The 13,587-nt window shown below is 48.1% G+C and overlaps 1 protein-coding gene across 5 annotated transcripts in view; it reads right to left on the bottom strand.

The window, feature by feature from the left end:
- The window catches only part of ZDHHC14 (zinc finger DHHC-type palmitoyltransferase 14), a 277,903-nt gene that overhangs the window by 39,999 nt on the left and 224,317 nt on the right, over positions 1-13,587 (bottom strand). For all 5 annotated transcript variants that reach the window (XM_043888082.1, XM_043888084.1, XM_043888085.1 and 2 more), the window contains exons 4-5: positions 4,085-4,222; positions 635-683 (exon numbers count right to left, since the gene is read on the bottom strand). In XM_043888082.1, the coding sequence (XP_043744017.1) occupies positions 635-683; positions 4,085-4,222 (187 nt within the window). The remainder of the gene's footprint in view (positions 1-634; positions 684-4,084; positions 4,223-13,587) is intronic.

The following is a 13,587-nucleotide window of genomic DNA, read 5'->3' as shown; positions in this document are numbered from 1 at the left end:
GAACATTTTTCCTTCAAGAAGTTCAAAATACTATGCTACATGCCTATGTACACTGTTTGGGAGGATGGGATGAATCCAAATGACTTGACACTGACCACCTCTACTCTGGGCTATGAACAGATATTCTGTTTTGAGAAATAATTGTGGGGTTATCCATACTGTCCAGACACCAAACTGAAGCCCCAGACAGAACCCACACAGAGAGTCAGAGAATCCCCATGTGGTGATTGCAACAAGAAGGGTCCCACACAGGGGCGCCCATAAAGATTCTGTAGGGACCACATGCCGATCAAAATGAAGTCAGCTGGAACTCAGCCTGGCTTCTCCATAAACCAACCTGAGTTAGTGCAAATCAGTGTGGTTTCTGGAGGCGAGCAAGAATTCACACTTAGTTTTCCAGCGAAAGAGCACTTCAGCTTCAACGAGGCTAAATGAGTTGCTTCAAGGTTTAAGCAATTCAAAGGCTGTTACTCACGCAGGTGAATATCAAGGAGCTCTTTGGATGCTTCACAGAGGGAGAAGGAATACGATTTATGAGAAGGAAAGGCAAGGCACAAGATGAAATAACTGAGGAGAAGGCCAGTCCAATACTTAACACCTTAACGTGGTGAAAACTACAGCCCAGAAAGGATATCTTGCAGGACTGTCCTTAAGAGCGTTGAGGAATCCCGCCTGCTGTGAACCTGGGGGAATGAAACAGAATTTAGTAATCAGACGTCACTTCCAAGAAACAGCCTTCATGCTGAAAGCTCTCTCACCTACACAAAAATAATTGGTGTCTCAAGATCAATAAAGTTATATTCGGTAGAGCTCTGATACTGATTGGACAGTGAGATTCCACCAAAGTTATTCAACAAGAAAATGGCAGATTCATAAGTAGACCCAACATCTGGAGGATATTTGTTCAGTAAAAGCAGATGGATGTCTGCATACTTTCCCACAAGTCACAGTTCTGATTACTCCTTTGTTTTCCTCATTTTAATAGGAAAATAGAATACTGTGTGCTCTTTTCTCTCTTCTTTTACAAAAGCCTGTTTCCCTGAAGTTGGTTAACATTTGACCCTGGGCGTCCTGTAAACTAGACCAAGTATCGAAGATGCCTTTCTCTGCACCCAGAGTAAACAAACTCATGAACCCGAAGTCCACATTGCTGCCTGCTTTGGGGTTTGAGACATGTGAATACAGACTGTCTGTGCAAGAAAACGTTTCTTCAGGGGCCGGGGTGATGATGCAGCTGACAAAAAGTATTGGTGTTAGAGGCTTTTGAGAAAGAAAAGCCCATACGGAGGGACCTCTTGGTGGCCTCACCTTGGGTTGGCAAGGCTGGGTCCCCGTGTTCTGGGGACATAAACTGGCCCTGGCGTGGCAGTGAAATGAGCGAACAGGATAGACGCCATGGGACCAGTTCTAGCACATCTCTGTGGCGCTGTCTGTCCCAGACCCTCGGTGGAGCCGTAGGCCAGGCTGGCTGCGGGGAGGCTGATGGTGTGATGGCTCCAGTTCCTCCCCAAGTTCCCACTACCTCTTGCCCACTGGCCACCTTGGAGGCCTGAGAATGTGCCATGTGCTCTAAGGATGCCCGCTGATTGAAGAACTGACGAGGAAAGCTTGAAGCATTCTCGTCCCTCCCTGCTAGGCCAGGGGGGCGTGGACGTACTGCCGATCTTGGAGCAAACGCAACCTTGAGGCACATGGAGGGACAAGAAGAGACGATTGCTCTTTCCCTGGTGAACCCAGACCATATCGCTTTCTCAAGCTCTGCTTCCTCTAAGAGGAAATGCAGACGTCACCTTCCTGGTGATCTCTGGACAACAGGCTTCCTCCCTGGTGGCCCCTGGCTATCCGGTGTCCCCGCTCAGAGCCCACTTCCTGGCAGGGAGGACTCGGGGCATGGTCCCCAGCTGCTCTCAAACAGCTCTCTGCCTTTGCCAAGGCTTCCAGAATCACCGGGGGATCACGGAGCCATGTAAAGCCTCTGCCCTTCTTGAGCGCAAATGGGAGGTCGGGGTGGGGTTGTTTCGTGGGGGTTGTGGTGGGAGAGTGCAGAACTGGGGAGAGGAAAACCTCTATTTGCTTTTGTCCAAAAGATTGCAGTAACTTGCAGGCTTTTTTTTTTTTGGTGGAAGATTGGGTTAATCTTATCAGAATAAGCTACAGCAAACTCCATTTTGCTGAAACCAGAATAAGCAAAAAGTTGTTGTTTAGTCGTGTCTGACTCTTTTGTGACCCCACGGACCCTAGTGGAGATGAAAATGCCACTGTGGTGGCAAGTGACGGGCTTCACGGTGTGTGTGAGAGTGCGTGTGTGTTACCAGAGTTAATGCGTGAGGTAAAAACTGCCTGACACCCAGAATGTAGGGGCAAGGCCATATATACAGTGTGATTATATAGATGTGTGGGCATTCTGAAGTTGCTAAAGATGATATAAGAGGTAATGTTTAAAGACTATTTTTCAGTGTCATAAATATGCTGGAATATCAGTACTTCTTTCTTCTCTAGTTGTGTAAACAACTGCTTCTCTCTATTAATAATACATACATATTCTTTGGAAGGACTGATGCTGAAGCTGAAACTCCAATACTTTGGCCACCTGAGGAGTCAAAGAACTGACTCATTTGAAATCCTGATGCTGGGAAGGATTGAAGGCAGGAGAAGGGGATGACAGAGGATGAGGTGGTTGGATAGCATCACCGACTCAATGGACATGAATTTGAGTAAACTCCGAGAGTTGGTGATGGACAGGGAGGCCTGGCGTGCTGCAGTCCATGAGGTGGCAAAGAGTCGGACACGACTGGGCGACTGAACTGAACTAAGGACCCTAGTTACATCGTTGCCACTTTGAGACTCTGAAAATAGAACAGGTGCCCCAGGAGAGCCCGCGGGCCATCCTTCCCAGGTGGTGTGGAAGGGTAAAGGGGTCTCTGACCCGTGTTAATCCTCTTCCTGCTGTCCCAGCCAGTTACAGCTCTCATGCATATATTACAAATTTGTGTTACATTTAGATGAAAAGATTGGGAAAGAATGAATGGAAAGTAGGATTTAAAATGTCTGTGACAATTTGGAATAGTCCATGAAGGTCCAAAGTAAAAAGAAATAATATGAAATTTCCCATACTACCCACTGCCCCCAACCCCCATTCAAACCCCACCAAGAGAGCAAGTAGATAATGTGCGTGTTTCAGTTTGGTCTTAGCACTCTGCGGTCTAATCGCTGCTTCAGGGAAGAAAGTGAGGTGTGTGTCTAGATACTTCCAGAAACATTCCAGAGAGGCTCTGGACTTGCTAATGGATGGTTGTACTTCAGGAATACGGGCAGAGGGGATGCTGGTCTTTAATGCTGCTAATGGAGCTATAACGGAAGTTTAAAGGCTCACCTTTATAGGTCAAAGCCAAATGGCTTCCTTCTCATCACATCCCTATTATAGGAAAGTGAGTTCAAAGTTATGACCTTCGAAAGGGGAGTGAAAAATGCCATTTTTTTAGGCAAATATATATTAAAATCACTTATATCCCAATTTCATTTTTAATAAAGTTGCTTCCTTCATAGCTTGCCAATGTCCTGGCAGATAATTAAACATCTTATCAAATGTGTATCTCACATTTATAGATTTGTGTGTAAGAGAGCTCAGTTTTCATCCCCAATTTTTTTTTTTTAGGGAAGGTGTCAATTCCTGCTTAAGTAGATTCACATTTTTAAAAAAAGCTCTGTTGTTCAATGGGTATCATGACAACACATTATCCTCTGTGAAAATGTGGGGATGGTTCCTCCTGCGGATCCCTTAGCAGAAGAGAAAGTGAAGTCACAATGTTGGAATAGGGACCACGTGTCAAGGAGAAAGTCTCCTAAGTGAAAGAGTCTGATCCAGGGGCGCCCCTGGCAGCTGCTGTAGGAAGATGGGGGTGGGAGGGGAGGGGAGGGAGGTGAGAAAGAGGAAGGGGGTCAGCTGGAAGAGAGGAGGGGGCAGGGAGAAGGAGAAAAGGAAGAGAGAGCCCGGAATGACCAAAATATTAAACAAAAATTAAATCAGAAAACTAAAGTCAGGCAAATGGTTACATACGTAATCTGATTTCGCCAGCATACTTACGAAGGATGACGTGGGTGATAACGAATGCAAATATAAAGACTGTCAGAAAAGACAGAGATAAAATAAACATATAAAAAAATCTGTAGTTTCTTTTCCCCACACAGTTGCCTACCCAGGGACAGTGGTGATCAAATCGTTCTGAAATGAGAGGCAGAAAAGAAAAAAAAAAGAAAATCAATTAATAAAATGTCTTTTTACTTGAGGGAGCTCTCCCTCCCATTCTCCGATAACGTAACAAAACATTCTCTGTTCGCATTTCCAAATTCACTGCTCAGAGAAACGCTCAACATTAAGACATATCAAGAACGCAATAATTCTTTCAACAGAACTTAGCTGTTTTGAAAAAACAAAGGATGTACATTCTATTCTTATTACAATAGAAACTCAAAGATTTCCCTCTTTTGCAAAGAAAGCTCTTTGGTTCATAGAATAATCTTCCCTTAAGATGGTACCAACACTTCTGATGGTAATTGCTGGGCTGGGCGGGGCTGGGCCTCAGCCTTTCACGGGTGTGTGGTACTGGGCGACCATCTCTCATGGTAAGTGGCCGAGAGAGAGGTCACTAGGAGCCTAGGACAGGACAGCGGGACAATCCTGGCTCTCCCATTCCGGTTACTGCTGTTTTCCAAGAAATGTCTCTGCCATTTCAGTAGTCATAAAAGAATTTATATCATTTTTTAAAGTGATCTCTGATCTTCAAATAATGTAATACACCTGATCTTGTAGTCCACAACTCTCAGCTTCCTTACCTGTCAAACAAGGATACCAAATAGAGTCCTGTGCGGCTAAATACTGTCTGGGAAAGCATTTTTCTTTAAAAACCAGCATGTGGTGCTTTATAGCTTGTGAAGAGATGTCACATACACCCATCCCTTGGACCTTGAAACATTCCTATGAGGAAATGATGCTGCTGCCCTATTTTACAAATGAGCAGACTGAGGTTTAGGGGGGAAGCTGCCTGCAGGGGCTGTACAGCTCAGAGGCAGTGGAACTAGGATTGAGGTCAGGTCTTTCTCAGGGTTCATCTTGTCTTGCCAGTGCACAGGCTGCCTCAAGCACTTTGGAAAAGCTAGAGTGCTGGCTTTGGGCATTTTTATCCTGTTATCCCATACCTGTGTGTTCTCACCTTGGGGATTTCATCAGAGTCTGTAAGGCATTTGTGATTCGCTCTTCCTCTTATAAATAATGGCCAGCTCTACTTTTCAGCTGATCTTCTACTCAAGAGGCCCATCCAGGGTGTCTAATGCACGCACTCAGAACAGACCACCTGCCACGGGAAAAATGCTAAGCTTCTCCTTGGACTCTTATCCAAGCTTAGCTTTTACCAAAATTTCACATCTCCATGTGTGCTTTGAAAAGATACAGAGAAGGCTATGAGGTGTGACTATGTTAATTAACATTATAAAGTTATGTGAGGCAGTGTTGCCTTCCTTTCTGGTCACCTATCATAAATCACTCATCTCATAATTTATGTCCAGTGCAAGCTTGTATGTGTGTTAGTGGCTCAGTCCTGTCTGACTCTGCAACCCCACGGACTGTCTCTCCGTAGGATTTCCCAGGCAAGAAATGGAGTGGGTTGCCGTTCCCTTCTCCAGGGGATCTTCCCAACCCAGGGATCGAACCTTGGTCTCTTGCACTGCAGGCAGATTCTTTACCACTGCGCCACCTGGGAAGCCCAGTGCAAGCTTATTTCTTGAAAAGGCCATGAAGATGCCTGGAGGCCATGGTGGCAGAGGAATTGTAAGAGTCACTGTTGTCTGCAAGCGACGTCAGCAAGCAGCAGCTGGTCACCCCGAGAGAAATCTCAAAGCTCACCAGCCTGGTGACAACTCAATGGCCTGTAAGATGCTGACTCTGAAAGGAAAGCAACTCCTACGGTGTGTCCGTGTGAGTTACATGTCAACATGTGTTACCAGCCCCACACAGCTGGAAAAGTTACAGTGAAAACTGAAAGTCTCTCAGTTGTGTCCGACTCTTTGCAACCCCATGAAGTATATGGTCCACGGAATTCTCCAGGACAGAAAACTGGAGTGGGCAGCCTTTCCCTTCTCCAGGGGATCTTCTCAACCCAGGGATCGAACCCAGGTCTCCTGCATTGCAGGCGGATTCTTTACCAGCTGAGCCACCAGGGAAGCCCCAAAAAGTTAATCCTCACATAAAAACAACCTCATTTCCCCAAGTCAGTGATCTACACGGGTTGCGCACTGGAAAAGTCTATACAGAACATGCACAAAGAGAAAAGAAATTGGGATAAACCGAATTTTCCTAAGACTCTGAGGCTGTCATTTGAGAAACCTTTTCTCTGCTTAACACTTTCCTATGGAAGAGGAAAATGAGACGTGGAGGCTGGGGACACAGGCCAGGTCAGGGTGGGACCTCTGGTTCCAGCTGTGAACGCTGATCTCAAGATGCCAAGTGCGTGTCGGATGAGCCTGCCCACCATAGGGAGACCCACCCACCAGCAGAGGAGACATCAGAGGTGGGGAGGCAGAACTAACATGATGGACCCCCAATTCCAAGTACCAAGGTCTTAATGGGGCACCATGATCATTTCCATGGGGGCAGGGGGTCGCTGTATTCTTAGCTTAGAAAGCTCACCGTTAGCTAAGCTAACACACTTTCCTGAGGGAGGCAGAGCTGCTAGGGAATGAACGCAACAGACAGTGCACATGAAACCACTGGGCGCGGGGTCTGGGGGCTTCGGAGGAGACGAGCGATCTCTCAGGATGGGTGTGAATGCCTGGTTCCCCGGCAGCCCTGAGTGGAAGCAATTTCCATTTGGAAACTTGCCTTATTGAAAACCCTTTTCTTGGCTGACAAAATCCCGCTAACAATGTAGGCTTGCTGAGAAATACTTTGATTTAACGGTTTTCATGTTCTCCTTTGTGACTGTTGAATACCTGCTGGTAAATGAGCCTGGTGGCTCGGTCAGTAAAGAGCCTGCCTGCAATGCGGGAGACTCAGTTCCATCTCTGGGTCAGGAAGACCCCCTGGAGAAGGTAATGGCAACCCACTCCAGTATTCTTGCCTGGAGAATTCCATGGACAGAGAAGCCTGGTGGGCTACAGTGCATGGGGTCACAAAGAGTCAGACACGACTGAATGACTAACACACACACACATACGAAAATGAGCCTGAGAGCTGGGTGTACATCTCTGTGGAAGAAGGATGCTCAGAGCCCAGGGCCACCTGCCAGTCTCTTCTAACGCCAAACTCTGGTGCCCTCCTCCCTTCTCTTGACTTCTAGGGAGTCAGGGTGTGTCACAGCCTCCCTCACCCCAGGCTATGCCTGCACCTCTTCTCTTCTTGCAGACTCTCTGTCTCACCCAATAATCTCTTTATTCTCCCTGGGTTCAAATGTCAGCTCTACACCGATGATGCCAGAACAGCTGCTGCCTTCACCCACCTTATCTAAAAATCAGCTTATTTATTTTTACTTGCTTTTGTCTGCTGACTCTACTCCAAGCCTTTAATAGATATTTGTCAAGGACTGACTAAACCCTCACGCTACCCCGAGGGCGTCCCCATGAGTAAGCAGGTTGCCCAGGGTGGCAGGGCTACCAGCAGCCAGGCTGGCAGGCTCAAGCTGCCTCCAGAACCCTCGCCTGCCAGCCCCCACTGCCCGGGGGATGTGTCCCTATGAGCCCCACGCTGTATCCGGTGCTGGGACCACTGAGACGACCCACAACAGCGTAACCAACACTCCCTGGCTTCCAGGGGTTCCGAGTCTCATTGGTGAGGACACTTCAGCATCCAGACCCCAAGAATGAGCGTCTAACAGAGGGACATTGAATTTAGGGATTTCTGTCTGCTCACGATGTTGGCCACACACAGCATCCTCCCTGGAGTGTTGAAGGCGAGAAACGGGGCGGTAGGAGCTCACCCTGGGCGAGCTGACACACGCGTGACTCCCAGGGGCTGAGTGAGGCAGGGACTGGCCGGATGGAGAACACCTGGGAGGCGGGGGGACTCTGCTGGCAATGTGGTGGCGTGCAGACACAGCATCTGAGACCCTTCAAGCAACCATTATTAGAGGGCAGACTGCCCATTTTCCGTGTGGGAAGACTGATTGGTGTTCTACGCCCTAGGGGTGAGGTGGGCGTCTGTGATGTCCTGTAGCCACCCATCGTGTCCAACTCTGTGACCCCATGGACTGTGGCCCGCCAGGCTCCTCTGTCCATGGGATTTCCCAGGCAAGAATAGGGGAGTGGGTCGCCATGCCCTTCTCCAGGGGATCTTCCCCACCCAGGGATTGAGCTTGCATCTCCTTCGTCCCCGGCACTGGCAGGCAGATTCTTTACCCCTGAGCCACTGGGGAAGCCCTTTTAAAAAAAAAAAAAACCACTTTAGACTCGTTACTCTGAGGTCTGGATCCTGCCAGAAGGGTGTGGTTTCTGCCCTTGCAGCCTCTCTGGAGGGTTCCTTTAATCGAATGAGGAGCCCTTCCCAAAACCAGGCTGTTGGGGAGGTCTCTGCTCGGCTGTGCTGAATGGAGGGACAGAGCCTGAGACGAGGCAAGAAAAATGGAACATGGAGCACACGGTGGTGGGGGGGGGGGGCGATCAACCTGGGAATTTCTCTAAAACAATGTGAGGTTGGAGTCAGCCAGCTGGGGTACCCTGCATCACGCTCCCCAGGGTGGCTTATGGGCTTCTTCCCTCTCCTTCCCCAGGTGAGGCCTTGAGGTGAGAAGCCACGTCTAGTCACCTAACAGCCCCCATACCCGAGTGACTGGCATGCACACACCCGACAGATACGCGCTGAGCACAGGAAAAAGTGCCTTTAACTGCCTTTGGCAGTTTCCTATGTGATCGCTTTTCCTGGCCATCAGGTGGAGAGATTGGAATATTCTGATGAAAGATGAGATTTCCAGGTGGTGTCAGTGGTAAAGAATCCGCCTGCCAACGCAGGAGCCTCAGGAGACCCAAGTTCGATCCCTGGGGGGGAAAGATCCCCTGGAGAAGGGAATGGCAACCCACTCCAGTATTCTTGCCTGGAGAATCCCATGGACAGAGGAGCCTGGTGGGCTACAATCCATGGGGTCGCAAAGAGTCGGCCACGACTGAGCAAACATGCACACACACAACTGCAGGAAAGGACAGGGGACTAGGAAATCTGAAGATGTTCCGAGAAGGCTGAGGGTTGGAACATGTTAATAGAAGTTGAAAAGAACTGATGGGGCGGTTATTAATGTGAATCAGCTCTCGGAGAAGCAGGCTCTGTCCCGTCTGGCAATGGTGGGAAGCAGAGGTGGGTTTATTAAAAACCTCTGTAGGGTGCTTGGGGCTATTGGGAGACCCCGAGGCTTCAGCTAGAATTCTAAGTCAGGAGGAATTCCAGGCAACTTCAGAGTTATCAGATCCTAAGTAGGGAAAGGAGATTCCATTAAAATGGCCAGTGGGAACATAGCTCAGGTGGAATTATGATCCTATCTTGGGAACCCCAAACTCTAAATACCAATGAACACAACATTATCAATGATGATTAACCCTACCATTCACTGAGTGCCATTCATTTATCCAGCCCCACGAGGTAGGTGCTATCCCCACACTTTTCAGAGGAGGGCGCTATTGAGCCAAATGAGGACCAGCAGGGGCTGAGCTGAGGGACTAGGCCACACTGACTAAAGGAAGATTTGGTGTTCCAAAGAGATGGAATATGGAAAAGAGGCCCTAAAAATAAGGAGAAATGGAGACATATTAAAACTGGACAGAGGTAGAAAAATGCACTGAAGTATTAAGGAAGATATTAAGGGAAGCATATTTGCAAGAGCCGTGTTTGAAGGTTGCCAGTAAAAGGAATAAAAGTGTTTGAAAATGTTAAGAATTTGAAATCTCCCAGAAGTCAGGCCCCCAAGAGATAAATAAAGTCATATCCTCAGGCCAAGCAATTCTGAGTTTTCCATAGTGGTCCTGGGCTGAGGCTGTCTTGAGAATCATGTGAAAACTGCGATGTAAAACTTCTCATTTAAATGTTAATTACATTTAAATTAAGTTAACTGTTTTTAAAGGTATGAAGTGGAAAATTACTTTTCCTTGAAACCTAGGATTTTCTTTTTCCCTCCCAAATTAGAAAAATGTTGTCTCATGAGGTATCCTTTTGCTCTTTTAGAATGATGAGTGCTGAGATCTAGTGGTACATATTATTACCTGGCCTTTATGGTTCCCAGGTAATTCAGAGAATTATATAATAGAAACATTTAAATATGAAGCTTGCTAAAATATTAGAGGAACATATTCTTAGACACTAAATAATTCATGCTGTTCTAAATCTTCTGGTAAAAATCTAAGTAATAATAGCCTTGCCACTGTGTTTAATGACGGGTGAGATTTCTGGAAAGCAACCTCACCTGCTTACCCCATCTCCTCCTCCTCCTCTCACTTTTATCCAAACTTTCTTGAGTCCTTGCTACCTGCCAGGCACTGTGTTAAGTATTTCCCATGAATAGCATCACTTCATTCTCACAAAAGCTGGTGAGGTCAGTGCTATTGTGCCCGTTGTACAGAAGAGGAACGTGCAGACAGGAGCTGGCGTGGCAACCCAGGTGAACGCTTAACCACCCGTTCCCGCATCCTGTGCCAGTTCCCTGCGGGTCACTGTGCCAGGTGGGCCCTGAGGGCCCGGCCCCTTCCTCTGGGGGCGGCCCACCTGGGCCCCTGTGGCTCCAGGCACCGCACATCGGCAGGGACGGGAACACGAGTGGACCGCGGCCACGCCGGGGCTGGCAGTTGTGCCGGTGGCCCCATGGGCTTCTTCTGGTTCAGGGCCTCTACCCTTTGGGGGGCGTGGAGAAGACCTAGCTCATATCTTGGGGGCCCACCCTCAACCGAGAAGTACTCTAACGTGTGAAAAAACGACCTCATTCTCAGCAAATCGAACATCAGAAGAACTGAACTTCTTATGGAGACGTCCAGATTTGACAAACCTACTTGGCAAACACTGTTGATTGGGACGGCGGCGCTTGGGTGCTATCGGGGACAAAGGGAGGTATCAGGTAAGGTTTCTTACCTCCTTCCCTCTGCTTCTCAGCTCCTTTCCTGAAAACGAGTTCTATCTGTTTAACTTTACAGAGAAATGAAATCAAGGAATCATATTAGCTGCAACTTCTCACCAGTTATCCATTATACACATGCACGCCCAGTCACTTCAGTTGTGTTCAACTCCTGGCAATCCTATGGACGGTAGCCCACCAGGCTCCTCTGTCTATGGGATTCTCCAGGCGTGAATACTGGAGTGCCCTCCTCCAGGGGATCATCCCAACCCAGGGATCTAACCATCCGTAGGCACCTCTCACTCAACGGGCCCTCAGCTGTGTTCATTAAGCCTCCCTGCTCCTCACTAACCCACCTTTTCTTAGTCAACGGCGCTCCCGTGCATCCAGCCGCCCAAGTTGGACAATGCATTCATTTCCACCCTTGGCTTGCACCCCTTGCGTCTCGCTGGTCAACAAGATAGTTCATTTTATCGTATTATTCCTGCCACGTTTTCTGTGCCTCTTCTCCCTGACTGAAGGCCACTGCAGCTGTAGGCCTTGTCACCTCTTTCATGAGCCACTGTGACACCTTCCTGGGCCGCCCCGTCTGTCTCTCCCCAACGCTGCTGCTGGAGGGACCACCAAGCAAATAAGATCAGGGCAGCCCTCTGCCTACGTTCCCGGGAGGCTCCTGCAGCCCCAGCCGTGATGTCTGCCAAGCAGACGCATCTCCTAATTCAGCTCTTGGCTGCTGGGAGACCCACCTTTCCTTCCCCTTCAACTAGAGCAGACAGACCTGTACTGTATCTGCTTTCTGTATTGGTTTCCTCATTATATTCTATTTTCTTTTTTAAAAAATTTATTTATTTATTTTAATTGGAGGCTAATTCCTTTATTGTGGTGGTTTCTGACATACACTGACATGAATCAGCCATGGGTGTACATGTGTCTCCCATCCTGAAACCCCCTCCCACCTCCCTCCCCATCCCATCCCTTTGGGTTGTCCCAGTGCACCGGCTTTGAGTGCCCTGTTAAAATGTTTATTTATTATTTACTTATTTGGCTGCACTGGGTCTTAGTTGCGGCATGTGAGATCTTAGTTCTCTGACCAGGAATTGAACCCAGGCACGCTGTATTGGAAGCCACAGGACTCCCAGGGAAGTCCTCCGTTTTCTAAAATGGTCCACTATTAACAACCACTAAAAAAGAAAAAGTCACAATTCAGCTGCTGCTGCTGCTGCTGCTAAGTCACTTCAGTCGTGTCCGACTCTGTGCAACCCCATAGACGGCGGCCCACCAGGCTCCCCCGTTCCTGGGATTCTCCAGGTCAGAACACTGGAGTGGGTTGCCATTTCCTTCTCCAATGCATGAAAGTGAAAAGTGAAAGTGAAGTTGCTGAGTTGTGCTCTTAGCGACCCCATGGACTGCAGCCTACCAGGCTCCTCCGTCCATGGGATTTTCCAGGCGAGAGTACTGGAGTGGGGTACCATTGCCTTCTCCTAACAATCAGCTAGCAAATGTCTACTGAGTTGTTCTAAGCAGTCCCAAGTTAAGTCTCCAATATTCGTGATATTGTATTCCAATCACCATGGTGTTGCGCTGTTGGTCGTGAGCCGTGGAAAGGACATGGGATTCTTAGCTAAAAGATCTGAAATCCTAATACTCACTGCCCATTTAGTGATGGAACCCAGGCAGGTTTCTGGGCCTCTGCCGTTGGATATGCCATTAAAGGTTCTTCTCCTTTAATGTGTGGCTAAATAAAAGTTGTCAAGAACTGAAGTCGGTTGTGCCCACTCTACACAAAATTAGGACATGCTGGCAGGCCTCTGCGGTAGAAACTCTACACGTAATTGATAAGAACTGGCCCTCTTACAGACCCAGCTTAGGCCCAGAGCTGACCGGTGACCCTTAAGCACTTGGGGACTACAGAGCACTACATAAACACTCCCAGCACCAGAACTGGGTCAGCAGACTTCTTAGACTCTAAATAGAGCGCGCTGTTTCCTTGTTTGTTGTGGTTGTTTGTACAGACCATGCCAGCACTTTACTGAGTCACCACGTTTAGTCAGCGGCTCCTTAATTACCTTTCTAAACACAAGCAAGCAAAAGAACAGGTCAGAGTCTGTCAGGACCGGCTGCGGGGGTCCACTGCAATAGTCTTTGCTGAAAACTGTTTTCAAACTATTTTGTTGAAAACTGCAATTTTTGTTGAAAAATTACTCAGAATTTCAAGATGGCAAGAGCAGAACATGAAATCCACTTTGCGTCCCCATACCCACCTGTTAATTATTAATACTTATGGCCTGGAAATGTGGTTTTTTCTAATTTGTGACAGATGACTGTCTAGAGATTCCATTGGGTTTGCCGGAAAGGACTTACAGAGGGCTGCTAAGAGCAAAGTTCAGGCAGGAGGTTGTGATTAATGAGGAGTTAATGGACTTCCCTGGTGGTCCCGTGGTTAAGAACCCGCCTGCCAATGCAGGGGACACAGGTTCAATCCCTGCTCCAGGAAGCTGCCACGTGGGCCCAT

The sequence above is a fragment of the Cervus elaphus genome, chromosome 26 (genome assembly GCF_910594005.1).
Source record: "Cervus elaphus chromosome 26, mCerEla1.1, whole genome shotgun sequence".
Classification (NCBI taxonomy): Eukaryota; Metazoa; Chordata; class Mammalia; order Artiodactyla; family Cervidae; genus Cervus; species Cervus elaphus.
The sequence above is the reverse complement of the archived record's forward strand: the minus strand, read 5'-3'. Positions and strand labels throughout refer to the sequence as shown.